General features: G+C 42.5%; 1 protein-coding gene across 3 annotated transcripts in view; it reads left to right on the forward strand.

Annotated features, from left to right (window-relative positions):
* The window catches only part of FBLN5 (fibulin 5), a 74856-nt gene extending 51369 nt beyond the window's left edge, over positions 1-23487 (forward strand). For all 3 annotated transcript variants that reach the window (XM_039537136.1, XM_039537138.1, XM_039537137.1), the window contains 7 exons: positions 1534-1656; positions 7006-7122; positions 8486-8605; positions 13792-13914; positions 17639-17765; positions 19837-20032; positions 23278-23487. In XM_039537136.1, coding sequence (XP_039393070.1) covers positions 1534-1656; positions 7006-7122; positions 8486-8605; positions 13792-13914; positions 17639-17765; positions 19837-20032; positions 23278-23439 — 968 coding nt within the window. In that variant the 3' untranslated portion in view covers positions 23440-23487. The remainder of the gene's footprint in view (positions 1-1533; positions 1657-7005; positions 7123-8485; positions 8606-13791; positions 13915-17638; positions 17766-19836; positions 20033-23277) is intronic.
* The last annotated feature ends 2596 nt before the right edge of the window (positions 23488-26083 follow it).

Raw genomic sequence — 26083 nt, forward strand, 5'->3', positions numbered from 1 at the left:
ACACAATAAAGTTGGGGTTAACAAAACAGCAAGGGAGGGTTTGAGGGAGTAGCACCAATATGATGACATGATAACGCAGCAAAGGCCAGCGCACAGTATGATGGAATCAAGAATAATTTAAAAATCATCAATAAAACATAGATATCTCAGTTGGCTGAAAGAATGTCACCATTTATCATCTGACTATTCCATTTCTGATCCCTAGAGCCAAACGCAATGCCAGAAACACTAGGAAAGATATCAGACAAGGAGGGATTCAAATTGAACTTATGACTCTGAAAGGCATTTTTAATCAATCTTCTTTGTATGCTGATGTAGAGCAACAACTATAATTTTACGTTCAGATGGTTATGCCAGATAATTGCGTCAAGATTAGCGGAGGGTATCGCTGTGATGCTGCCTTCATATTTGTGAATCAGGCATTGAGTTGTTATATGTTCCATGGTCTGTTCTGGGTGACCGCAGTTGCACACTGGAGAGTCTTTAATTTTCCATTTGTGCAGCAAGTATCTGCATCTGCCATGGTTTGTGCAGATGTGGTTTAGGGTTGTCCATGAGCTTCACAGAAAATCAAAGCCAGGGATCTTCTGCACTAGGTGTTTGTAACTTCTTGTGAACTCTATTTGACTTTCCAAACTTCAGAGTTGCAATTGCATTGGTGAAGGTTAAACACATGAATCCAAAAGGGCTTCGGGACTTCAAGTGGCAGTGAGGGACATTGTTAAGGCCCTGGTGGATGTGGAGACGTTCATTTTCTATGATCTGCTAGAATTCCCAAAGTGTTGAGGCATTGCAGAGAATGGATTGGGGAGCACCAGCAGCCAAGGTGTTGGGGTCAACTTGAGGGTTCCAATAATGCAATTTTTTAATCAATTAGGTTACAGTATCTCAGTTTATATGAATATCGAATTATTTGCAAACAAACAAATAACCCCAAAGAAAGTGGTAATAAAATGCCAAATGCATTGAAATCAATAAGGCTAGTTAATGTTTTTTGAGTGAAACATTTTCCTATTAGAAAGACAAGTGAGTAAAGTAATACCTTTTATTGGACCAACTTCTGTTGGTGAGAGAGAGATGCTTTCAAGCATACACAGAGCTCTTCTTCCTCTTGGAAAATAGGGTTTCACTGAAATTTTCAACAAGAAATCAGGGAAATTGAAATGAAATGTTTTGTTTTGGGTACGTTGATATTAGTCTTTGCAATGGAGCCACCAAAAATGTCTGGTGCGATGGAAATTCCATTTTTTTGATCAACTCTAGGAAACAATCACTTTATGGGATTGATCCTGCAGGGATCTGAGCACCTTCTGAGAGGTGTGGAGTACCTTCCCCACTGACTTCAGCACCTCGAAACTTGGAGTTTTCTATGAATTTCTGTGCAATGCCTCAAACATTGAGTATGTTCAACTTTCTTTGATTTCTTCTCAGATTCATCCTCTGATATATTTCAAGTGTCCATACAATTAAAAAAAAATCACCATTTGTTTTAATAATTATATAAAGCTTTGATGGTACATTTCTGTATTTCAGATATTGATGAATGTGCTTCCGAGTCACACCAGTGTAACCCCACCCAGATCTGTATAAACACTGAAGGAGGATACACCTGCTCCTGCACTGAGGGCTATTGGCTCTTAGAAGGCCAGTGTTTAGGTATGTTCTTCTGGAGTGTTGATATACATTCTCTAGAGTAGTGTTTTTCAAACAATGGGTTGCTACCCAGTAGCGGGTCGTGGCATGTAAGGCGCTGGGTTACCTTGCTCTGGTCAGCACCACTGACGGGACGTTAAAAGTCCTGTCGATGGTGCTGCCCAGCTAAGGAAGGCTAGTGCCTACTTTTTCTGACACCACGCTGTGCCCCAGAAGCAGCCAGCGGGGGGGGGAGGGGGGGGCCACAGGGCTCCGCGCTCTGCTCCTGCCCAGAGCATCGGCTCTGCATGCACATTGGCTGGCAACCAGCCATGGGAACTGCGGGGGGGGGGGAGGGGGGAAGGGCGATGTCTGCGGGCAAGAGTCACTCGCGTCTGCCCAGGAGCCAAACATGCTGCTGGCCACTTCAGGGGTGCAGTGTGGTCTGCCGCTGACCGGGAGCCACCAGAGGTAAGTCTGTGCCCCAACCCAATGCCCCAATCCCTTTTCACAAACCTGAAACCCCTTCCTGCATCCCAAACCCCTCATCCCTGGCCCCACCCCAGAGCCTGCACCTTACGCATCCTAACCCCCAGCACTGAGCCCCCCACAAACCCAGAGCCACTCCCACACCCCAAACCCCTCATCCTCAACTCCGTTGGATCACAGGCATCAACAATTTTTTTCAACTGGGTCCCCAGAAAAAAAGTTTGAAAACCACTGCTCTACAGTGATTCTGGAAAATCAGTGTCCATCTGATTAATCAAATTCATTTTAGTCAGAATTCTGGTCTCTTTCTGTCTCCCCAATGTTTTGATGATAATTAAAGTTGGATTGTTATCATGGGTCTCCCAAATTCCATAATTTTCATATTTTCTTCTGTGTTCAAAATCTTCCATCATTTTGGACAATTTAGGATTCTGGTGTGTGCATATGGTGGTACAGAGCTGAACTGACATCACTGAGAGTCTTTGTCAAATACAGAGCTCAACCTTGACCTATGTGGAAAACTAACATCTTTCTTATTTGTTAAGTGCCAATAGTATGCTTGGCAAAAAGACTCCCACATGCAACAAAATGGCAATGCCATATGACTGGCATCCATGTTACTGACTGCCACCATGAAAGCAGCCTCTTTTGTATGTTCTAGTTCATAAAAATATGACATACCAGCAACATGTGCTTTCCACATGGTCACAATCCTGACCTAAGGCGCTTACATTACTAGAGAGCAGGAGCTCAGTAACAATAACATCAAGAAACAGAGCAGTGAACCCACTGGAAAATCTTGGACACAAGCAAACATATGAGTCTGAAACCAGCGCTGTTTCAGCAGATTCAGAGCTCTTCTCTCTGTCAGCTGCAGAGAGTCAATCTCTGTGTCTGCAGTGCCCTACAATGTGAAAAACCAATCCCTACCAAACAGCAGCAACAGCAAAGGTGCAAACTCTACCACTTCCCCCACCCATTCCCCTCAGTCAGTAGTCACAGGCACTGACATGGGCTTTAATTTTAGGCCAATTCATCTAAGTCAGAGACATGACCAAATGTGTTTTTAATGTTCTTGTTACACTCTCTCCCTGCTTTTTTCCCCTCTCAGCACAGGCTGTTTGCCCATCGGTTCTCCAAAATGGGACTTCAGTGTCACTCCACCTCAGCTGGAAGGAGAATGGGATTTTCCTGCTCATTTTCCTTGGAATTTATTTCTCATCTCCTCCTCCTGTCTAGCAGTTGTACTGGAGGATTGCATGGCTGCTTTTTTAACTGCTGCTAAAAGCTGCTGTGTAACTCACCTGGGGGTGATATGAAGTTATCAAGTCCCCTGCGCCTTTAATTCTAGAGCAGGTTCCTGTAACTCCTATTCTCCTAGAGACCTGGGAAGGAAAAGGCATAGTGCTAAATTCTCTGGTTTAGTAAGGGCCTCAGAAAACCCTATGTTCAGTGGAAATTGAGTAATTCTGCCTCCTGGGGTAGAAGATGTCACAGATAGGCCATTCAGGAAGCCTACGCACTTTCTGTGTGACTCCTCAGCATACCTCTTTAGGTGGGGAGTTGGGGCTAGCGAGTGATCTGTGATATTATGGATGCACTGGGTTAATCTTATGCATGGGGTTGTGTGTGTGTTCTGCACCATGCCCTGGTATGTGATGATCCCCATGTAGTTCCCTTGTGCACAACCCAAGTACATGAGCTGTGTGCAGGAACCAGGATTTGGCCCCGAGTCAGAATTCAAGCACTTTGGTGCTTGGTGTAAGTATCAGAGACCATAGCTGTTGCCCTGCTGAGCCGAGTTTGCCCAAGAGTATCTGTTATTGTCTCTTTAAAACAGCATAAACATCTCAGTGGTTGATTTAGGTAACTGTGAGTAAGGGTGGGGAAGATCATCACAAAGCAATGCAGAGATGTAACAAGAAAAGCTGTGCTGAAAAAACTCCTCTGCATTTTTCCAAAAATGTCAGAGTCTTCTCAGTTCTCTACTTTTCCATAGGCCCTGGAGAATCCATTTCCACTGGGCACATGGCAAAAAAAGAGATAATTTAAAAGTATTTGGAGGGCTGGGTTGAGTTTACAAAGGCAGTCTCTGTTGGTACATTTCTTCACTGTTAGTAAGAACAGCACATCTGTCTAACCAAATTGTTGTTGTTGTTGCTATTTAACATTTAGCCAGTAAGTGCCAGCACAGTAGTTACACAGTGGTGCCAAGAGGAGCCAATCAGGAAAAGGGTTCCTACAAAAACAAAGTCCCTGGCTTGGAAACCTGTAGGTCCTGATCCTGCAAAGACTTAAGCATGTACTAAATTTTCAGTGCTGAGAGTGGTGCCACTGAGGAGAACAGAAGTACTCACGTGCTTAAAGTTGAGAATGTGTATAAAACTTTGCAGGATTAGGGCTTAACCTATCTAGCGAGACGTTTATATGACACACCTGTCACTGGTATGTGGGTCATCTTGGTATTGGACTAAAACAGAAAATAAATCTATTAAAGGTGAAAATCAATGCCCCTTAATGCTTTTAAACATATTTCCATTACTTTTGTCCTGTTTAACCTAGCTTCCTGAGCCATTTCTTTGACAAAATTGCCACTCAAACCCAAAAACTTAAACCTGATAAACTGGATATAGCTAGCTAGCAGCTACCCAGTGTTGTCTATTCTTCATGGTCATATAAAATCACCTAAATATTCAAACTATTCAAATATTCCATTGTATAAAATAGTCTTTAACACCTAATTTCTGCTTTAAAATCCAAACCGGGAACATAACCAATTTGAAGTAAGACATCAGAGAATGCCTATATTATGCCAAAAAGTACATGATAAATGACAAACAATGAACTGCTATTTGTGCATTTATGTGTGACAGACAAAACTGAAACTATCAGTATTCTGATTTTCACGTGTTGGAGCTTCTGGAGATACTTCTGATATAACTGATACCATAAATGGCAAATCCTGCTTTCCTTACTCACCTTAGTAAACAGATGGAAGACAAGAAGTCTAATTGGCTTTTGCCAGTGGAACTCCATTCACATCAAAGGCGTTGCACCAGCATGGAACTGGTATGGCAGAGAGAAGACTCGGGCCCAGTGGATATACCCTTGTGAGTAAGGGAGCAAGAGTCAACCTAGAAAATCAAATTCAGAAAATGCAGCTTTCAAAAGTTGCTGGAAACATATGTCTTCTTTTCAGAGGTGGTCAGCACCCGCAATTTCCACTGAACCCCATGAATGCCGCAGGTTCTCATCGCCACTGGACATTCACATCAAAGGAGTTGCACCAGCATGGAACTGGTATGGCAGAGAGAAGACTCAAGCCCAGTGGCTATACCCTTGTGAGTAAGGGAGCAAGAGTCAACCCAGAAAATCAAATTCAGAAAATGCAGCTTTCAAAAGTTGCTGGAAACATATGTCTTCTTTTCAGAGGTGGTCAGCACCCGCAATTTCCACTGAACCCCACGAATGCTGCAGGTTCTCATTGCCACTGGACATTCAGCCAAGAATCACCCTCTCATTCAAGGAAGTGTTTGTTTGACTGGTTTTCTATGTCTACCTTAGTGTTTCACTGGCTGGATGTTATCATTTAATATTCCACCACAGTGTCTTAGGGATGCAGTTTTGAGAAAGCTCAGGTCTGGTTATACAAGTGCAAATTTGTTAAGCTTTCATCAAACTGAGTTATTTTTCCAGATCACCACAGACTTTTATATAATTATAGTTTTTCCAAACACAGCAGTACTTTCCAGCTCAAACAAACAGAGAGAGAGAGAGAGAGAAGAATGAATAAACCATTCACCCATGACCTTGTTTACAGGAAGCACTCATATAGGGAACGTCTTCCAATACCGTCTTTCCCATCTGCTGTCACTACAAGGCTTGGGTTGTCACTAGAGATAGAAGTTGAATATCAGTGCAGTATTTGCTCTGAGAGCTTATTTGAATCACCCATAAAGAAAAATCTAAGCAGGGTCATAAACTCACTATTGGAAGGATATGAAGTTTTGAGGACAGCCAAAAACCAAACTCCATAAATTAGAAGGCAGCTGATCCAAAAGAAAATGAATAGCCACAAAAGAGACAATTCATCAGGTGTTTTATTTCTGCTCTGAAGCAAGGAGTAAAGCTCTTCCTAACTTTCATAATCATGTTTATTAGGTTCCAGTGCCATCAGAGAGTACATTTACATTATGCTTGTGTCTTTCAGTCTTGCCTCTTGCTCATGACAGTCAAATGCAATGATTGTTAATGCTGCAGTTCAACAAAAAAACTGTTATTTTAGCGACACTATGAATTCTTATATTTTAAAGTTTCCTCATAAGCCAGTGAAAACAGCTCAATAAAAATAGTTTTTCAGGATGATAAAAATATTTAAAGATTGCCACCTCTAAGACTAAAAGCAGCTTTTGGGGCTAAATTCTGCTCACCTTACTATGGAAGTAGCGCTGATATGTGTGTCTAAGTGACCAGGATTACAACCTAACCATTACAAAAAAACAGTATAATGTTTTGGGCTATACTCTAATAGACACAAATCGAGAGTAGCTACGGAGGGTGTGTGACATGGGCTTTTTGATGATGTAGCACATTGAGCAGAATCATTTACACCATGGAACCAATCAGCTCCCATAATTATATTTCAGCTATTTATAACAAAATGTATTGCTGTGTTGTCTTGGGGAGAGATGGATTTGAACAACCTTCCATCCGAATGCTCTGGAATTTAGCTGTTCGAGTTCTGGAGTCAGAATATCATATATTAATCCCTTCCCCCCTCGCTATGAGTAAATTTTAGTCCTATGGTTATATGAGTTTATCTAATGCTATGTATGGCAATTACAACTACAATCTTGTCTGTACTTTGAATCTTTTTATTTTTAGATATAGATGAATGTCGCTATGGCTACTGTCAGCAGCTGTGTGCCAATGTACCTGGTTCCTACTCCTGTACATGCAATCCAGGTTTTACCCTTAATGATGATGGACGATCATGCCAAGGTACTGTATACAGGCAATAACTACTGCAGTGTTGACCCCAGCCCAGCAAAGCACTTAAGCATGTGTGTAACTTTAAGAACATGAATATCCTGCCGAGTTCACATGTGTTACACTGTCTGTTATAGGGTATGGTTACACTTTGAGCTGGAGGAGACACAGCTGTGCTAGCTCTGATTCAGCTAGTGTGCTAAAAATAGAGTGTAGCCACTGTGGTGTGAGTAGCTAGCCACCCCAAGTACATCTATATCCAAGTTGTTAGGCACATACTCAGGGTAACCTGCCACAACCGCATTCTGTTTTAGCATGCTAACTCGATCCTGCAGGTATGCCTCCTCATGCTGGAACTTCAGCTTGCAGGGTAAACGTTCCTGAAGGTACTCATATGGTTTCCATCACTGTAGTATCTGAGCACCTTCTAATTATTACTGTATTTATACTCACGACACCCCTGTGAGGTAGGACAGTACCATTAGCTTCAGTTTCCATATGGAGAACAGACACAGAGAGATGAAGTGACTTGCCCAAAATCGCATAGGAAGTCTGTGGCAGAGCAGGAAATTGAATCCAGGTCTCCCAAGTCCCAGGTTAATGCCCTGTTGGACCATTCTTCCTCTCCAATGTGTTTAAATGCCTTACTGGATCAGAGCCTCTGTGATCTCATGATCAACGTTATATTTCTGTTCTTGAACAGTAAAATACTTCAAAGCAGCTGCTCAGGGAATGGCCCAGCGTTAATGGGATAAAGACATTCCAGGAGTTGCAAGTGTCCTAAAAAGAAACTATTTACTTTATGGTAGCCACAGGATTCTATAAGGATCATTTCCTCATTACATCAGCATTCCCTAGATTTATCCTGCTGCTTTTGGCCTGGTCTTGCTCAGATTAAATCAGTCGGAGACTCTTATAATTACTAGATAAACAAGGAAGCATCTGCAGTAAATAGTTTATCCCAGTCTTTCTTGTTATTTTCTGATCTTAGACAGATCAAGCAGCTTTTCCCCCAAGAAGTCTCAGTTGTAAGTGACCCTCTTCGCTCACTAGGGGTAGGTTCAAGAGCTGGCAGATTTGTTAAATATGAGACTATCTGATCTCATATTCAATGCTATCTAGTGCCTCAGCAACAGCATTAGGGACGGTGTTCCCAATTGCTTTACATACAGAATGGACTGGGTTTCCAACCACTTTTTTCATTACAATTCATCAGCCTTAAATACCAACAACAATACAAACTGAGTCAAACCTTTGCAAGAGACTGCTGTGCCTGTACTGTTAAGTCCTTTCTAATGTTTGATTGTAATAGTAACTAATTAGATACAGTGCCTTGGGAGAAGTCATTGATAAACTGAGTATTGGTTTCCCGTAGATGTGAATGAATGTACAACCCAGAACCCTTGCGTGCAAAACTGCGTCAACACATATGGCTCTTTTCTCTGTCGCTGTGATCCTGGCTATGAACTGGAAGCGGATGGAATCAGCTGCAGTGGTAACTGTCTTCAGTGATTGGATGTGGGGAGGGGGTTAACTGTCTTTAAATCATTCGTTGTAATGTGTTATTTTTTATATGCCTTCCTCTGAAGTTTCAAATATGGTTCACTGTTAGAAGTAGGATATATCTACCTATCCAATCCAGTAGAACAATTAATCTTTTCCTAATTTCAGTTAAACAGGAGGGTAAAAGCAAGAAACCACACACAAATCAGTGGTAGTGTATGTTTTTTCTCATACTGGTATTAAAGAAATAGATTAAACATTAGAACTGTTCTGTGACAATGGTAAAGAACCACAGAAAAGAGTTGCTTTCTTCTAACACTCACCAAGGAACTTTATTGGCATAAATAAAATAGCATTATTCCAAAATCTATTCTTGCCCTGATACAGCAAATAGCTCACTTTAATTCAAAAGGTACTTAAGCACATGTTACCTCTCCTGCCCTGCTTTACTGAAGAACTTTCCCGAACATTTTCCAGCCCCACCTGCCTGCTACAGATTTAAAGAAACGAGAAACCTCCTCATGAGCACTGTTGAATCTAATCAGATAGGAGCGATCCATCCACCATGGAGCAGTATTATTGGAAAATTGTTACACCATTGTTCTTTCCCCCGCTCTCATTTTCCTTTTGTTGTTTTATTTTGCTTAATTGAAAAAGAATAGTTAGGCTAACTTCTTTCATGACTGTCCCCACAGTCTGTTTAAATGAGAGAGACCAGCCAATATTTCTTGGAAGGAAAAAACCTCCCTGGAAAATATTTGTTTTTTAATTTACACTAAACAGATGTAAAGGGCTGTGTTTGAGAGAAAAAACATGTGACGTGCAGTGTATGTTAAGCCGTTGTTCTTTGTAAGCCTAATTATAAAGAAAGGGACTCAGGCCCAGATTTTAAAGGTATTTAGGGGTTATTCTGCTCAGCACTGCAATGCCTAACTCAGGAGCCTAAGTCTCACTTTCAAAAGTGAGTTGGGCACTTAGGACCCTGAGTGTCAGTGAACATCAGTGGGAGTTAGTCTCCTAAATGTCTAGTCACTTTTGAAAATGGGACTTAGACCTCGCAATGTTGAATACCTTTAAAATTCTGTTCTTAAGTCCTTGTTTTGGCAGTGAGATGCTAATTGGTCCAAATTCTGGCTTTAGCAGGATTACACAAGACGTAAAGCGGTGTCTGTTTTTTCACACTCCCTGTTGATAAAGTAGCTTCATGGCCTGAAGTTAATAACAACAATATCGAGCATGCTCCCTCTATAAACCACTTTATAGATACTTACTCATCCCTACAACACCCCTGGTGAGATGGTTAAATATATTTAACCCCCATTTTAAAGATTGGGGGAATCAAACTGAGAGCTTAAGTGATTTGCTCAGGGGAGTCTGTGTGTCAGAGCTGGGAATAAGTACTCAGGAACTGGCGGCTCAGACTCAAGCCTTTGTTTCTTTGTAAATTAAGTTGTCATGGGATAAGGGAAGATCCTTTCATGGATTGAGAACTGGTTAAAAGACAGGGAACAAAGGGTAGGAATAAATGGTAAATTTTCAGAATGTCGGGGGTAACTAGTGGTGTTCCCCAAGGGTCAGTCCTAGGACCAATCCTATTCAACTTGTTCCTAAATGATCTGGAGAAAGGGGTAAACCAGGGGTCGGCAACCTTTCATAAGTGCTGTGCCGAGTCTTCATTTATTCACTCTAATTTAAGGTTTCACGTGCCAGTCATATATTTTAACATTTTTAGACGGTCTCTTTCTATAAGTGTATAATATATAACTAAACTATTGTTGTATGTAAAGTAAATAAGGTTTTTTAAATGTTTAAGAAGCTTCATTTAAAATTAAATTAAAACGCAGAGCCCCCCAGACCAGTGGCCAGGACCTGGGCAGTGTGAGTGCCACTGAAATTCAGCTCGCGTGCCGCCTTCGGCATACGTGCCATAGGTTGCCTACCCCTGGGGTAAACAGTGAGGTGGCAAAGTTTGCAGATGATACTAAACTGCTCAAGATAGCCAAGACCAAAGCAGACTATGAAGAACTTCAAAAAGATCTCACAAGACTAAGTGATTGGGCAACAAAATGGCAAATGAAATTTAATGTGGATAAATGTAAAGTAATGCACATTGGAAAAAATAACCCCAACTACACATACAATATGATGGGGGCTAATTTAGCTACAACTAATCAGGAAAGAGATCTTGGAGTCATCGTGGATAGTTCTCTGAAGACGTCCACGCAATGTGCAGTGGCAGTCAAAAAAGCAAATATTCAAAAATGGATAGAGAATAAGATGGAGAATATCTTATTGTCCTAATATAAATCCATGGTACGCCCACATCTCAAATACTGCGTACAGATGTGGTCTCCTCATCTCAAAAAAGATATACTGGCATTAGAAAAGGTTCAGAGAAGGGCAACTAAAATGATTAGAGGTTTGGAGAGGGTCCCATATGAGGAGAGATTAAAGAGGCTAGGACTTTTCAGCTTGGAAAAGAGGAGACTAAGGGGGGATATGATAGAGGTATATAAAATCATGAGTGGTGTGAAGAAAGTGAATAAGGAAAAGTTATTTAATTGTTCCCATAATACAAGAACTAGGGCCCACCAAATGAAATTAATGGGCAGCAGGTTTAAAACAAATAAAAGGAGGAGGTTCTTCACACAGTGCACAGTCAACCTGTGGAACTCCTTGCCTGAGGAGGTTGTGAAAGCTAGGACTATAACAGGGTTTAAAAGAGAACTAGATAAATCCTTGGAGGTTAAGTCCATTAATGGCTATCAGCCAGAATGGGCAAGGAATGGTGTCCTTAGCCTCTGTTTGTCAGAGGGTGAAGAAGGATGGCAGGAGAGAGATCACTTGATCATTACTTGTTAGGTTCACTCCCTCTGGGACACTTGGCATTGGCCACTGTCGGTAGACAGGATACTGGGCTGGATGGACCTTTGGTCTGACCCAGTATGGCCGTTCTTATGTTATGTTCTCTTATTAACTAAGCAGGGGAATAAGGAAATGATTAACAGTAACCTTCCTTGCATGTGCTTTCCCCTCAGACATGATCCCATGTGGAACATTGGGGTCCTGCTTTCTCACTTGTACACAAAATTCTGCAAATTATGTTGATTTAGCAAATCAAGAGTAAAAAGAATGAAAACCAGCATTTCTGTTTTTAATCCAAGATTTGAAAGGCTGCTCAGCTTCCCTGATATTTTAGAGATCTCTAGGCATTCTGGAAGACCTGCACTGAGCTAGGATGATGTTATTAAGCCATATTGGAATGCCTAGGAAATAAATGAATAAAGGCTAAAAACCAGAGCTGGCTGCTGCAGGGGTGGGATGCAGGATTTCTGCTGGGACTGTTGTCACTCTCTTGGAGGGAAGGCTTTGCTTTCCAGAAAAGATTTTTCCCTTTATAAAATACTCAAACCCACCGCTCCCTGCGAGGGAAGACTCCACACACACACTCATTACCATTTGTTTGAGGAGAGGCCTTTCACTCCTATGCCTTAGATTAGCACTAGGTCAGGTCTGTAACATCTGGATCATGAAAACATACCTATGTTCCATGGGTAGTTCTACCTGTGAAGTGAGATAGAAGTGAATGGCCAATCACATGGACAATTAGAAACAGGTTTTCTGACAATACAGGAAATAAGAGCAATGTATCCTTTCGCTCTCTAGTTTTTCACTCAATGCTACCTCACCTGTAGAGAAAGCTTAATTAAAAAGTTGTGAAGTAACATTTCAGTTGGATGCATTGATGCACCAAACAGAATAGATGACATGGACGGACTCCGTTATTTGCAAACCCTCTGCACTACACCCAAATCCTCCCCTTGTACCTGCAGATTAGTGGAGGGTGTACTTCTGCTACTGAGTGCCAGAGCTAAAAAGGTGCTGAATGCCTTAACCTTCAGCTGCCATCAATGGGAAGTGAGGCACTCAGCTCCTTACAGGAGGAGAGCTAGGTCCCCTGTATAGCTGCACAGAGAACTGTCAGCAAGTCATTCTGGGCCTGACCCTGTGTTTCTCACCCACCAAAACCCCTCCCTGAAGTCAAAAGGAGCCTTTGAATGTACCAAGCATGCAGGAGTGGGCCCTAAGGTGTGCAAATACTCTGGTGACACAGCAGAATTGATTATACATAGCAAAGAGCTTTAAAAAAAATGCACTGATGAAGTCCAACTGCACTCCTGAAGGCAATGGCCAGTTTTGCCATAGTCTTCCAGAAGAATTAACAAAACTGGTTGTATTTTTAAAAATATAGCGAAACCTATTGTAGGCCACCCCACCACCTTGACTCCCATGATCTGCAACATTCAGTTGCATAGTAGAGATGACCCTGAATTAAAATGGCTTAGTAGCCTTGGGGCTACCTGTGGCTGAATGTTCTTCCCTGGTACTGTATTCTAAAAAGTAGCTATTTAAAAATGGCCCCCTGGAGTCTGTCATGACCCAGATCACAGGCATCACTTTAAAATTAAAACAATTAAAACATTTTTTTTATCTGGGGACCTAAGAGTCAAGTTTCTTCTGTCATCACCGGTAATAAAACTTCTGCAGGCCAAACTATACCCTGAATGACAAGTAACTGACTGGAACTTAAGCAAGTCTCTTGATGATGCATAAAAAGGAATAAAATCCAGTTCACTCTCTCTTAGCTATGTTGGCTCTGCAGGGCTAACAAGAGTAAGAAACACTAGAAGGTTATTTCAGTTAGTCAAGTAAGCCAGCCTCACTGATTACCCACACTGAGCAGGTATATTGAATAGAAAGGTGCCAGTCTACATTTCATTCAGGCTAGAGTCTCGCTTTTAGACAGGCTTGCCTACTGGATGGTCTTCTGAGAGTGGGTTTCATTATCATTTATTAATAGTTGTAGGCCTGACTTGACATGGGTGAGGCTTAGAAAACAATAGTGAATTGGATCATTTTCCTTTTTCAAGTAAAGTAATAATTTACATTCATTCCTAGCTACCATGAGCCATATTCACCCTGGTATACCTTCAGCAAAGTCAGTGGATTTACATCAAAGTTGAATCTGGCTTATTAAACCGAGTTGAATAGCAAACACCATGATCTTGTAGCTCTATGAATTTTTGTGGTGACAGGCACTGTAGTTAGGACGGAGTTCAGGGGAAAGTCCTTTTTACTTTAACACAAAGCATTGTAAACTTCATTCTACCACTGCAGACATGGATGAGTGCAGCTTCTCAGAGTTCCTTTGCCAGCACCAATGTGTGAATGAGCCCGGTTCTTACTACTGTTCCTGCCCCCCTGGCTATGTTCTGCTTGATGATAACAGAAGCTGCCAAGGTAAGAACATTCCAACCATGAATTAAAATCCAACCAAACAGTAAATAGCTCATAGTTCTGGAAGGCAAATTAAGTTGATTCACTGAAAATCAATACTTGAGACGTTTGTTTGATCTTGGCATTGCAAAAAGTTGGAAATATCTTACGGGGTGTATTGTGCAGCCATGCTGATGAGTGCTTTCTCCCATGAGTGATCCCATTGATATCAATGGGGTTATTTGCATGAGTAAGCGCTTACTATTGTGAGTAAGGGTTGCACAGAAAGGTACCTAATGGGCCAGTTTTGCTCCCCCTGAAGACAGTGGCAAAACACCTACTGACTCCAATGGGGGAAATGAGGATTGGGTCCATTGAGAGCCCCTACTTTACTCTGGAGTTTTTGAAATGCCGTTAAGTCATTAAAGTATATTACTGAGTAGAGCTAATCTCAAACTTAGAGCACTGGTCTCTGCATCTATGGATGTGTCCTGCACTATAGGATAAGAAAGAGATAGCAACTGATTTCCATGACTGTGCCTGGGGCATTCTCTTTTTTATTGCATCTCCACTTATTGTTCTGTATGTTCTGCATTAAGCTGTAGCCGTGGTTGTACCATTGCTGCTGGACTCGCTTCTCCCTTTCAATACAGCTTTCTGTTTGCGGCTTCTTGGCCAGTTTTAAGCTGGCTGTGAGCACAGGAGCAGTCTGCTTTTTCTTTAATGTCCACCCTCTATACATTCACTGAAAAAGAAATCCTGCAGAGTTCATCGATACGGAGATTTTTTTTTAATCGTCTCAGTAGCAGCATTCATGGAGTCAGTTAAGTGATAGATTTAGGGGTCTGGTTCCCTATTTTTGGAAACTTTTTCCAATGGTGGGAAGTCATTGCTGTATACATACTCACACCCACACCCACCCACCCAATGGTTGTGGGGAGCATGCCAAAAATCCCTGGTTTCAAAAATTGCAATACATGCCCCAATCCCTTCCTGGTCATGGACTATCACAATATCTGTCTGTACTTCCTGGGGGAAGTCAATGTCTCTTCCAGTATGCCCCTGTGATATCCGCAGGTCGTTTCTGAGTAGGAAAAAGCAGTGCAGGGAGTTTCAGCTCCAAAAGTTCCTCTTTGAGGAGTACATGAAAGTAAGGCGTATGCCCCTGTACATCAACCTGAAGAAGGTAGGATTGGTGCCTCTTCTTTGGTCTCCAAGACCTCCACCCCTCACCGGCTCAGAGAGGCTCAGGAGAGCAGGGAAGGGAAGGGAGATACAAGTGCATTCATAAGGACAAGAGGGAAGATTCCCCATTCAAATCTAAGAAGAGGCAGAAGTCCCTGCCCCATTCCAAGTCACTGGGAGATTTGTACTTCAGAACAGGACCATACAGTACTGAGAAGGAACAGACTGGGACTTCTTCAAAGGGCAAAACTGCAGCATCTTCCAGTACTGGGGACTGCTTCTTCAACACCGAAACCCTCGTTGGTACCGTAGGATTTAATGACCTCTTCTTCAGTGTCCTGAGCTGTGGAGACATCTCCCATCAACTCTGTCTGGCTTTCTGATTCCTGAAAATTTTCTGCTATTCCTAGAACTGAAGTCACTCCTCCTTTCCAGATCTCAACACCTGGCACCAAGACTTCAACTGGTGCCAATATCTCTGTGGTACCACTTTCCAATCCCCACCAACAAGTTGGGTTGAGGCAGACTGTCTCCGATACCATAAATGAGTAAAGGCAGATCACTCCCACCTCCTGCAATATGAAGAGCCTCCCTTTCTGGATCTGAGGTCAGAATCCTCAAAGTCAGAAGAGGACTGCAGCAGACACCTGTCCCAGTCTATGTCCCTAAGGACTCCTACAGAGCATTGAGCCCTGATAAAATATTGAGAGTCTCCACACTACCTCACTACTCTTGTACTAGAGGATACCCTCTCCCCCATATACTCACTGGTACCCAGCACCTCGGTGGCCATTACTGAGGGGCTACAATGTTGCACAGTGATGGTATTGAGTCTGGAGGCTCTTCTGGGACCATCATACAATATACCCACAGTATCTCCATCACCAGGCTCATACAGCAGATCTGTTTGAGCCCCTGAACATCCAGACAAATCCTGCTTATCACTGTTGGGTCATATGGCCACCAGTACTTATGTGTAGGGCTGTGCGTCTGTCTCAGAGGTCACGGAAGTGATGAATTCCGTGACTTTCTGTGACCTCCGTGACTTCTGCAGCAGCTGGTGCTGGCTCAGGCTGCCCAAGCCAGGCAGCCTCTGAGCCAGCAGTAGCAGTTTGGGTTCAGGGCTGGGGCAGGGGATTGGGGTGCGTGGCGATGGTGCTTACTTGGGGATGCTCCCCAGCTCCCACCAGTATGTTCCTGCAGCTTCTAGGTGGCGCGTCCGGGGGCTCCACGTGCTGCCCACATCTGCAGGCGCTGCCCTCACAGCTCCCATTGGCTGTGGTTCCCAGCCAATGGGAGCTGTGGAGCTGGTACTTGTGGTGGAAGCAACACATGGAGCCCTCCTAGGCACTCCTCCCCCTAGGTGCTGCAGAGACATGCCAGTCGGAGCCGGGTAGGGAACCTGCCAGCCCTGCCAACCCTCCCCCTCCAGCACCAGCGGGGTTCCTCGGCTGCGCGCCGCCACCTCTCCTCCCCCGTCCCAGCACTAGCGGAGATCCCAGACCACGCCTTCCCAGCACCAGTGGGGGTCCCAGGCTGCAGGCCACCTCCCGCTTCCCCCCTCACCTCTCCCCTCCAACCTATTCTGGGACAAGTTAAATAATATGTCCCTTGAGGGCAGCATATGAACTCACTCAACTTGAGCTAAGGCAGCATCGGTAGCTTTCTTTAGAGACGTTCCTATTGCTAACATGTGCAGAGTAGCAATTTGGAATTCCATTCACACCTTCACTAGACAATATGCACTGGTGCAAGCAGCTGCTTCTACTGCCTCTTTGGGCAGGGCAGCTCTGCAATCTGCTGTGTCAAAAGACTCCAGGCAGACAGCTCCTTGAAACAGACACTGCTTGTGAATCATCTGAAGTGCATTACACATAGGGACAGCCACTTGAAGAAGGATGGGTTACTTACCTTGTAGTAACTTGAGTTCTTTGAGCTGTGCAGTGCACTACCAACACTCCTCCTCTGCTGCCTGGTCTCCCCCTACCTGGCACTGATGGTAGGGACAGAACTAAGATGGCGGGTGATCTGGCAGTGCCCTTTGTGCACACATGGCCCAAACTCTGCTAGTGAAAAACCTCTGGTCCTGGATGCATGCACAATCTAAATAGCACTACTCATAGAGACAACACATCGCAAGAGCTCAAGTTACTACAAGGTTAGTAATCCATCCTTACTTATCAGAGGTAGCCTTCTAATACAGATGGAGCAGGGTTGTGCTTTGTTTGGTGATACTTTGGTGCAATCTCTTAATAGGAGAGGTTGCTTTATTATACTAAAATACAAATAATAAATGATATCTAGCTATTCTATAGCTGTTTTCATCCATAGATCTCAAAGTGCTTTATAAAGGAAGTCAGTGTCACAGCCCCCATTTTACAGATGGGGGAAAGTGAGGCACGGAGTGGGGAAGTGACTTGCCCAAGGTCATCCAGCAGGTCAGTGGCAGAGCCAGGTCTCCCGAGTCCCCATTCAGTGCTCCAACCACTAGGCCACACTTTACAAGGGTGGCATCTTGTAGAGTTTTCCTTGTATTATCCTCCCTCTCATTTTTATGTTTCAGATATCAATGAATGTGAGACTAGAAACTTCACTTGTACTACACAGCAAACCTGTTTCAATATCCAAGGAGGATACAAATGTCTAGACCCAGTAAAGTGTGAGGATCCTTATATCCAGATCAATGACAAGTGAGTAACAGACCCATAGAAGTGGAGGGCAGTAAATATGCTTGAGGCAAATAAATTGCACTTCTGCAACTTGACAGCAAAGTACATCTAAAGTGCTATACAGACGCTATTGTTGCATTTACTATTAGCAAGCTTTATAAAAATATAAATTGCAATTACTTGCCAGGTGGTAGGAGATTCAGTTGTGTGGAAAGTTAAGCTGGAAAAGCCCTCACCAAAATGAGTGCAGCAGAGAAGACCATAATGGTTGTAATTCAACAAAAGAAAGTTAGTTACTCCATTGCCACCTCCCTTTAATCATACTTGATCAAACACAATCTATTTGTTAATAATAGTACTTCCTTACCTACCTAATCCAGGGGGTTGTGAGGATTAAGTAGTTAATGTTTGTACAGTGCTTTGAAAGCATAACACACTGTACTATAGAGGAGTGGCAGCTCTGCTAGAGTTAAGAGTGAGTCGCTTACCGTTTAAAAGATGACTCTTCTAAGAGTTGTAAAATCCACACGCTGACTGACATTGTCTTGAAATTTGCTTTGCCTCATGGGGTTCCTAGGTACTGTTAGTGATCCACATGTGAGGTCCTTTGAGCACAGTGTTCCCAAGATACAATCCCCCTACTAAAAGCCCCAGCATCTTACAAAATCACATGGTGGTTCTAACTTTTTTTGCACACGCTTGGGAGTCAAATTATGGCTGAAATACTCCCCAGTCTTGTCAGTCACTTTGGATTTATTTAAATCATCTTATGGTACCTGCAGCCCCCTTGCGAAGTTACTCAACATTATGCTTAAAACTCCAGATGGTATGTCAGTAGCTGAAGCCAAAGAGAACAAAAGACATGCAACAAGACTAGGGCTCTGTTAACATCCAAAGGGTTTCCAGCCAAACTGTTATCACCAGTTCTAGTAACTGGGTGGCTCAAGGTGACATGCTCTGGTCACTGAACCTGAGCAACACTGATGCACTGAGAGTCTGAGCACTTTCAGCAAATGTGGCTTGGGCATGTTTCTTGCTCTCTGCCTGCATTCTGCAGGGGCTTCTTTTGGGAGTTTTGCCCCAAGATCAAAATTCTGGTTTTAAGAGCCATATTTTAAAGTGCTTTAAAATCTATATGCAGACTCTGATTTTACTTTAGAAGTACTGTCAAGGAAATTAGCATTACTTAAATAGAGGGAAGATGAGAGATTCTAGGAAGCAGTTAGGGTAATGTCATCAACCAGAACAATGGGATTTAGTGTGATCAAAGGAAAGCAAGTTGCTGGGTCTTTTAATATTCACAGAGTTTAAGGCCAGCAGGGACCATTAGGACATAACATAGATAACAAAATTTACCTTTATTGGCTGTCAGTGCAAGATATCTCTTTGGTCAAGTATTTGCTCAAGTTCAGCCCATCCATGGGGTGTTTATGGATTATGGTTTGTGTGTGTAATAAAGAGAGGAGGCTATTTAGATCATCATTGTGGACTGTCTGATTTAATTAGAGATGTACCTGAAACAAAACTCCAGACCCAGGCTTTGGAAGAACTGGACTTTGTGGCTCTGGCCAGGCTTTAGATTTATTCTCTGACTGTATTTAATCTATGACATGTACCTGAAAGGTGTTCGACACACAGCCTGTCCAAAAAGTAATATAATTATTTATATAGCCCCATTGATGTTCATGGTTCTGCACCGTAAGTGAGCTAGGCCAATAATTAACAGGTCCCTAACCTGAAGAGCTTATAGGCTAAATTCCTACCAGGACAATCGTGCATTAGGAGTCCACAGCTGCAGAGCTGTCAGAAAAGAAAGTCCAAATTCTTGAGGGATCAAAGGAGACAAAAGTTTCAGTATGAAGAGCAGTTTTGGCAGAGCCTAGAGAGCAGAAGGAAGATGAAGGCAGAGATATAGGAAGGATGAGGGTGGAGCTATGGAGAGCTCTGAATGCAAGCAAAGGAAATGAAAGTTTCATGGTTCTTTAAGCCAGTTAAGTTTTGTACTCCATTATTTTTTGCTTTCATAGCAACATGTAGTGAAATAGGTGTTGCAGAATTGGCTCAATACTGATGATAATTCTGTCCACATTAGTCGCTGCATGTGTCCAGCTGAAAACCCCGGTTGCAGAGATCAACCATTCACCATCCTATACAGAGACATGGACATCATGTCAGGACGGTCCGTGCCGTCTGACATCTTCCAAATGCAAGCAACAACTCGCTTCCCTGGTGCCTATTACATCTTCCAAATCAAATCAGGGAATGAGGGCAGAGAATTCTACATGCGGGTGAGTAAGTCTGTATAGAGTCCTACCAGTATCTTATAGTTTGCCACATCCTTCTCTGACAGCTGTACTATGTTTTTAATGTGTACTATTTAAAATTTCAGTGCAAGATCTCTCATAGGGGCAGATGTGTGCCTGTCATACTACATCCAAAGCCATGCAGTGTAATGTACTGGTCATAATCACAGCGGGCTGCTCAAACCCAGAAAGGCTGTAGATGCTAGTTCTGCAGGAAGGTGATGTATCCCAGGGAAAGATACTTTATAATGGCAGTGTAGGGAATTCACCAGACTAGCCCAGCATGCCCCACTTGTGCTATTCCATACGTGACAATATGGCTCAGTGAGATCTGTGATCTCACATCTTGAAATAGCTGAAGAGGGAGGCTGGTTTAAAATGTTGTCAGGTTGTTTGTTGTTTTTTTTTTAACTGAAAAACTGAGTTTTATATTAAAAGAAAGTTTTGCAGAGAGTGTCTGTTTTCTTCAGGACGACTTGATTTTTTGTCAGGAAACTGAAAATACAAAACCCAAAATGCTCAGTCAAAACACAAACATTTTTGGCTAAAAACTGAAAAAAATTCAGTTTGCAGGGGTTTGGATTTTTAATAAAAAGTCCAGATTTTCCGCACAATTTGCAGCTGACCTCTTTCTTCTCTCCCCCCCCCTTACACGCTTTCCATTGGATATGTATTGGACAGCTGGCATTCTTAGAAGGTGGGACTCAGAAGCTTGGGTAGTAACCACAAGTAGAATCTGACCCTGATAGTCAAACCAAGTGCCATTCATTGGAATACACATAATGACACTTTCAGCATATCATAAGAAATAATATTAGAACAGACTCTGGCATTTCCCAATTCACATTCTTCATGGTAGCATTGGATTCCAAACTTTAAAATGGCATCAGCTTTGTCTTAAGGTTCCAGGCAGTTCCAGGGATAATCATTTCCATCCTGTAGCAGCATTTTGCTGTTGTAAAGTTGTATTGTCCCAGATTTTTTCACCTATCTGGATTGATCAGTCAGTTGTGTGGGGTTCACAGACAAATTCCATTGTTCAAATCTGATTCCGTTCTTTCATTTATCCCAGAAAGTACCCAAGGCCTTTCTTTTATTGGACATGTTGCACTTTTCCTTTAACTGGTAACAGAATATTCCCAGAGTGTCTAGGTTATAACCAGCAGGTGGTGCCTGTTCCTTTGTTTTGGAAAATAATAAAAACGAGAGGTTGTCGATGTGGGGGATGAGGGTGGGGCAGGCAGATACTGCTGTATTGTTAAAAGTGCCATCTGTCAGGTGGGTTGTTAAACTTAAGCCCGTGCTGCCCTTCTCTGGTGAGCTATCCCACTGTCAGCTCAAATTTTTGTGGTACTTTTTCAAAACCTAGCAGGAGCTAACCAGAGTGCTCTGGCTAACATGTCTCTCAGTAAAACAGGTCCCAGGCTGTGTGTGTGATGTTCTGCTGAATGGTGATTTGCTGCTCTATTTAGGAACACCGGACCAGATTTTCAAGTGCTGAGAACCAACCATTTTGGCTAGATTATCAAGCATTCAGTCCCCATTTAGGTACCTAAACGAGAACCAGATTTTCAGAAGTACTTGTGGGATGAGTTTATTATGAGTGCTGAGCACATCTGAAAATCTGACCCACAATCACAGCATTGCTTTCACCTTTGTGTATAATACATTTAAAGGAGTCTCTCAAAAGGGTCCGATTTTGCAACACATATTTATGCAAATGAAAAACCAACCCTCTTTCCACTGAAACTGGAAAAATATTCATGAACAGTTTTCTAGACATATGAAGTATCAGAAGGGTAGACGTGCTAATCTGGATCTGTAAAAGCGGCAAAGAGTTCTGTGGCACCTTATAGACTAACAAACGTATTGGAGCATGAGCTTTCGTGGGTGAATGCATCCAGCAAAGTGGGTATTCACCCACGAAAGCTCATGCTCCAATACGTTTGTTAGTCTATACAGTGCCACAGAACTCTTTGCCGCTTTTATAGACATATGAAGTTTTTGTAACTTCATTATATTATTTTTAAATAAAGTCTAAATTTTGGAACTTAAAACCACTTCACAGTGTCTCTTTAAATGGATAAAAAAATTTCTGCATCAAACCAAAATAAACTTCATGAAGCTTAAGAACTAATGGAAACAGGAAAAGAATACCTGGCCCAACATGCCAGCACCTCTTGAATCCATGGTCTTGCTTTTTCCTCCAGATAATAATGATGGATTTATATGTACAATAACAACTTTCATCTGCAAGGATCCCCACATGCTTTACAAACTGATAAAACTGTACAAAGTGACACTTCCTATACCATTGAAATGCAGCCATCTCTGGGGTGAAGTGCAGTAGCTCTCAACAGTGCCTGTAAATACACAACAGTTCAACACAGGAAATGCAAAGCGCCTTTTCTAATTGAAAGTGGACTGTAGGAGATATTTAGGCAGGCAGAATGTAATTGTCTGTTTAAGAATTTACAGTGAGCGACATGGGTCTTTAATTACCTCTGTTTTATACATCAGCCAAATACAGCAACCACAGCAGCACAGTGTCCTCTACCACTCTGCTGGAGCACTGCTTCAGTAATGACAGGGTATGTCTGCACAGCAAATGAAGGGTGATTAAAGCTAGTGTAAATCTAGCGAACGTGTAACTATGAGAGAGGAGACAAGGCAGCACAGACTGCATCACAGGTTAGCAACCCAAGTGTGTGCCCACAGTACCCAATGGCTTGTACTAGCCCCACTGAAGCCCAGGCTGCCACATCTTCACTACTGTTGTTACCCATATTAGCTAAATTAAAGGTAGTACAGGTATGCCTATCCGCACTATGATCACACCTCCATTGCTGTGTACATACCTTTAAAGAAAATAGTGAGACCTATTGAATCACCAGTCCTCTGGAGGTGTCCCACCCATGTACTCACCAAGTCAATGAGGTACAATGTATAGGGCACTAAACTAGGGATCAGGAAACCTGGCTTTAATTCCCAGCTGTACCATTGACTTTCTGCCTGACCTTTGTTCACTTAACTATTCTGTGCTCAAATCTTTCCATCTATCAAAGAGGAATAATGACACTTGCCCACCTCAGCAAAATGGATGGAAGGGCTAAGGAAGCATCATTTTGAGATGTGAGACACTCAACCATTAAGTAGTATACTCTAAGATCATAAACTTAATGTATCATCTTTGGAAATCTCACCTGCTTCTCTCTCTGTTTTGCACACAGCAAACGGGACCTATCAGTGCTACTCTAGTGATGACCCGTCCCGTGAAAGGGCCCCGTACCATTCAGTTGGACTTGGAAATGATCACAGTCAACACTGTCATCAACTTCAGAGGGAGCTCTGTCATCCGGCTGAGGATATACGTATCACAGTACCCGTTCTAAACCTTCAGTACATTCCCTTTAAACATTAAAAGCAACAACAAAAAGACATTATCCCCTTTCTGCAGATCTTTTTCCTCAAAAAAATATAGCAGCTCAAAACCTAACCAGCGTTACCACAGACACAACGGCCTACGCCATCTGATGAGAGAAGCCTCTTCATATACAATCCTTCCAGGATGCAGACATCTGAACATGTATTGTCAGCAGATCCCGTATGATTTTATATGTGATTATATGTTTTAAGAACCTTTTGTTGTTGTTGTTGATTTTAAAAACTTTTCTAGGGTGTGATTTTATGCTCCAAAGACTGTGAACTTCCCCACCTCTGTAACTGCAACACTGCTTAGCAAAGGCACCAAACAAACTGAGGGAAAAGCTGGCTTTTGCTATTTTGCTTTTTTTATTTTAAAAGGAAGGCAAACAAACAAAAAATTCACCTGTCCAAACGTGGAATCTGAGAAGCGCTAACTACCATTGCCAGTTGTTTCTGGAATTGTCAGTCATACAGTCTGTCTCAGTTGTCCCTACATTTGGCTTAGCTCCATCTGTCCTTTTTGACCGTACTTCTTAGTTGAGTCATTGTAAGTTAATTCTACAATACATGTTGTACTATGCTTGCTGGATCTATAAGCCCTCCTTTTTAACAAAGTGTCACCTGCGTGGGTTCCTCACTGTATTAAATATTTCCTACATAATTGAGTTCAAAGAGGTCTATCACTGGATTGTGTATTTTAAAATAATTAGGGCCTGATCCTTATGTTCACCAAGGCAGCATGAGCATAAATGTATGCTGCCAGAATAGTATAAAGGGGCCTTAGCATAACTGAGAGTCAGGTCCTGAGTGTTCAACTGCTTTGCATACTTTAATGATTGTGCATAATTAGCAAAGATTATGAAGTGCCTGTGCTAGTTCTGTGGTTATGGCCAGAGCTAATTTCCCATTGTAACCCCAATATTCAATTTTGCTAAACCCAATTTCCCCCAAAAGAAAATAATCACCCAAAAATTACATATGCCCAAACTCTTCCCAGAATAGAATTTTTCTGAAAAGTTTTTTGGGAAAAATTAGAAGATGAATTTTTAAAGTTGTGGGATAAAATCTTGGTCTGGTTGAAATCAAGGGGAGTTTTGCCATTGACTTCAGTGGGCCAGGATTTCACCCTGATGTGGTTTTTGTAAGTTTTTCTCTTGTTGACTGTTTACAATGTTTCCAGTGTTTTTTTTTTCCTCTCCATTGGCTAATCTTACCTCCCAAATGGCTTGGCCAACAAAGGCTAAATTTTGCAGGCCTGAGGACAAATGGCTCAGTGTTTCTCAGAGGGCTAATAGGGGATTAACAAAGATATATAATGTGAAACAGCTCGGAATGAGGTGTTTGTACTCCCACGTTATGGTAGGCTGGGAAGCAATATATTAGAGCTTCATTAGTGTAGGGATGTAAAGAGGAGGACTGCAGGCTCAGGAAGCTCTCAGGCACAGTTGCATGAAGGAATGGAGAAACTGACTATCTTGCTTATAACAGGCTTTTCAAATTCAGGACTGTTTTTTATTTCCCCCAGCAGAAGTACCCTTTGTTTACCAGGTTGCTCTTTATTTTTAATCAGTATGAAGAAAGCCCTGGTACTTTGGAGCCGAGCAGAGAAATGCTCTGCACAGAACGGAGTGTGCCTTAAAGTAGCAGGACACTGTATTTTGTTTCTTTATTATTTTATCTTTTCCTGTTACCTCAGCTGCAGTGTGATACGCTGGGACAGAGCTGTTTTCACGTGTCTACAGACCATCATATACAACCCTTTATATGATATATAACAACCCTGCTGATTTCTGCCAGGCTGTGCTGAGCCAGAAATAAAAGGTGGGAGGTCAGGGAGACGTGGTCAGGCAGCTGTCCTGGAGGAGCTAGGGAAGGAGTATAGAGAGAAGGATCAACAGGGACTGAGGCTCAAAAGGGGTCCAAGCATCAAATTCCTCAGTCTTGGAGGAAAGGGGAGGGCAGGTGATGGGAGGCATATGGTTGGGAGGGCAGGATAGAGAAGCACTGACAGGTGACAGGGGAAGGTAAAAAGTGAGACACAAGGGATCTGGGAGCAGGACAGGGAAAGGCAAAGTCTTGCATTAAAGACTTTAAACTCTTAATGCTGTCTGTTATGAAACTTTAATGCTTATAGTTTTCTATGTAGCAAAATCCCTCTCCTCTCCTTCTCCCTCCACTAATCCCTTAGCCCACCAATACGGCTCTGTCCACCCCCCATATCACCCACTGGAGAGGAACCCCGCTTTGTTGGTCCTTATATAATCTCTTGGAGCAGGTCTCTTCTTCTGGGCCACTCTATGGGAACTTAATCGAGCCTTTGGCATTCATTAAAGCACATGAAAACACTAGAGGAATTCCAGAACAAAACACTTGTTGAAAGAGATTTAAGGTTGAAAGTGTGATTCAGCAGAGCCCAGGAATGCCCATAAAACAATATTACACTTTCAACACAAACACTTTGTGCCTTAAAATATGTGAAAATGTCTGGAAGCCATGAAAATCAGCCACTTCCCCTCTGCCATAAAGTCTTGTATCACTTGCTATCACCCCAGCCAACCTGAACCTTGCCAAACTATATACCAACCTCAAAATAACAAATTACTACACGAT

The sequence above is a fragment of the Mauremys reevesii genome, linkage group 4, assembly GCF_016161935.1.
Source record: "Mauremys reevesii isolate NIE-2019 linkage group 4, ASM1616193v1, whole genome shotgun sequence".
Taxonomy (NCBI): Eukaryota; Metazoa; Chordata; order Testudines; family Geoemydidae; genus Mauremys; species Mauremys reevesii.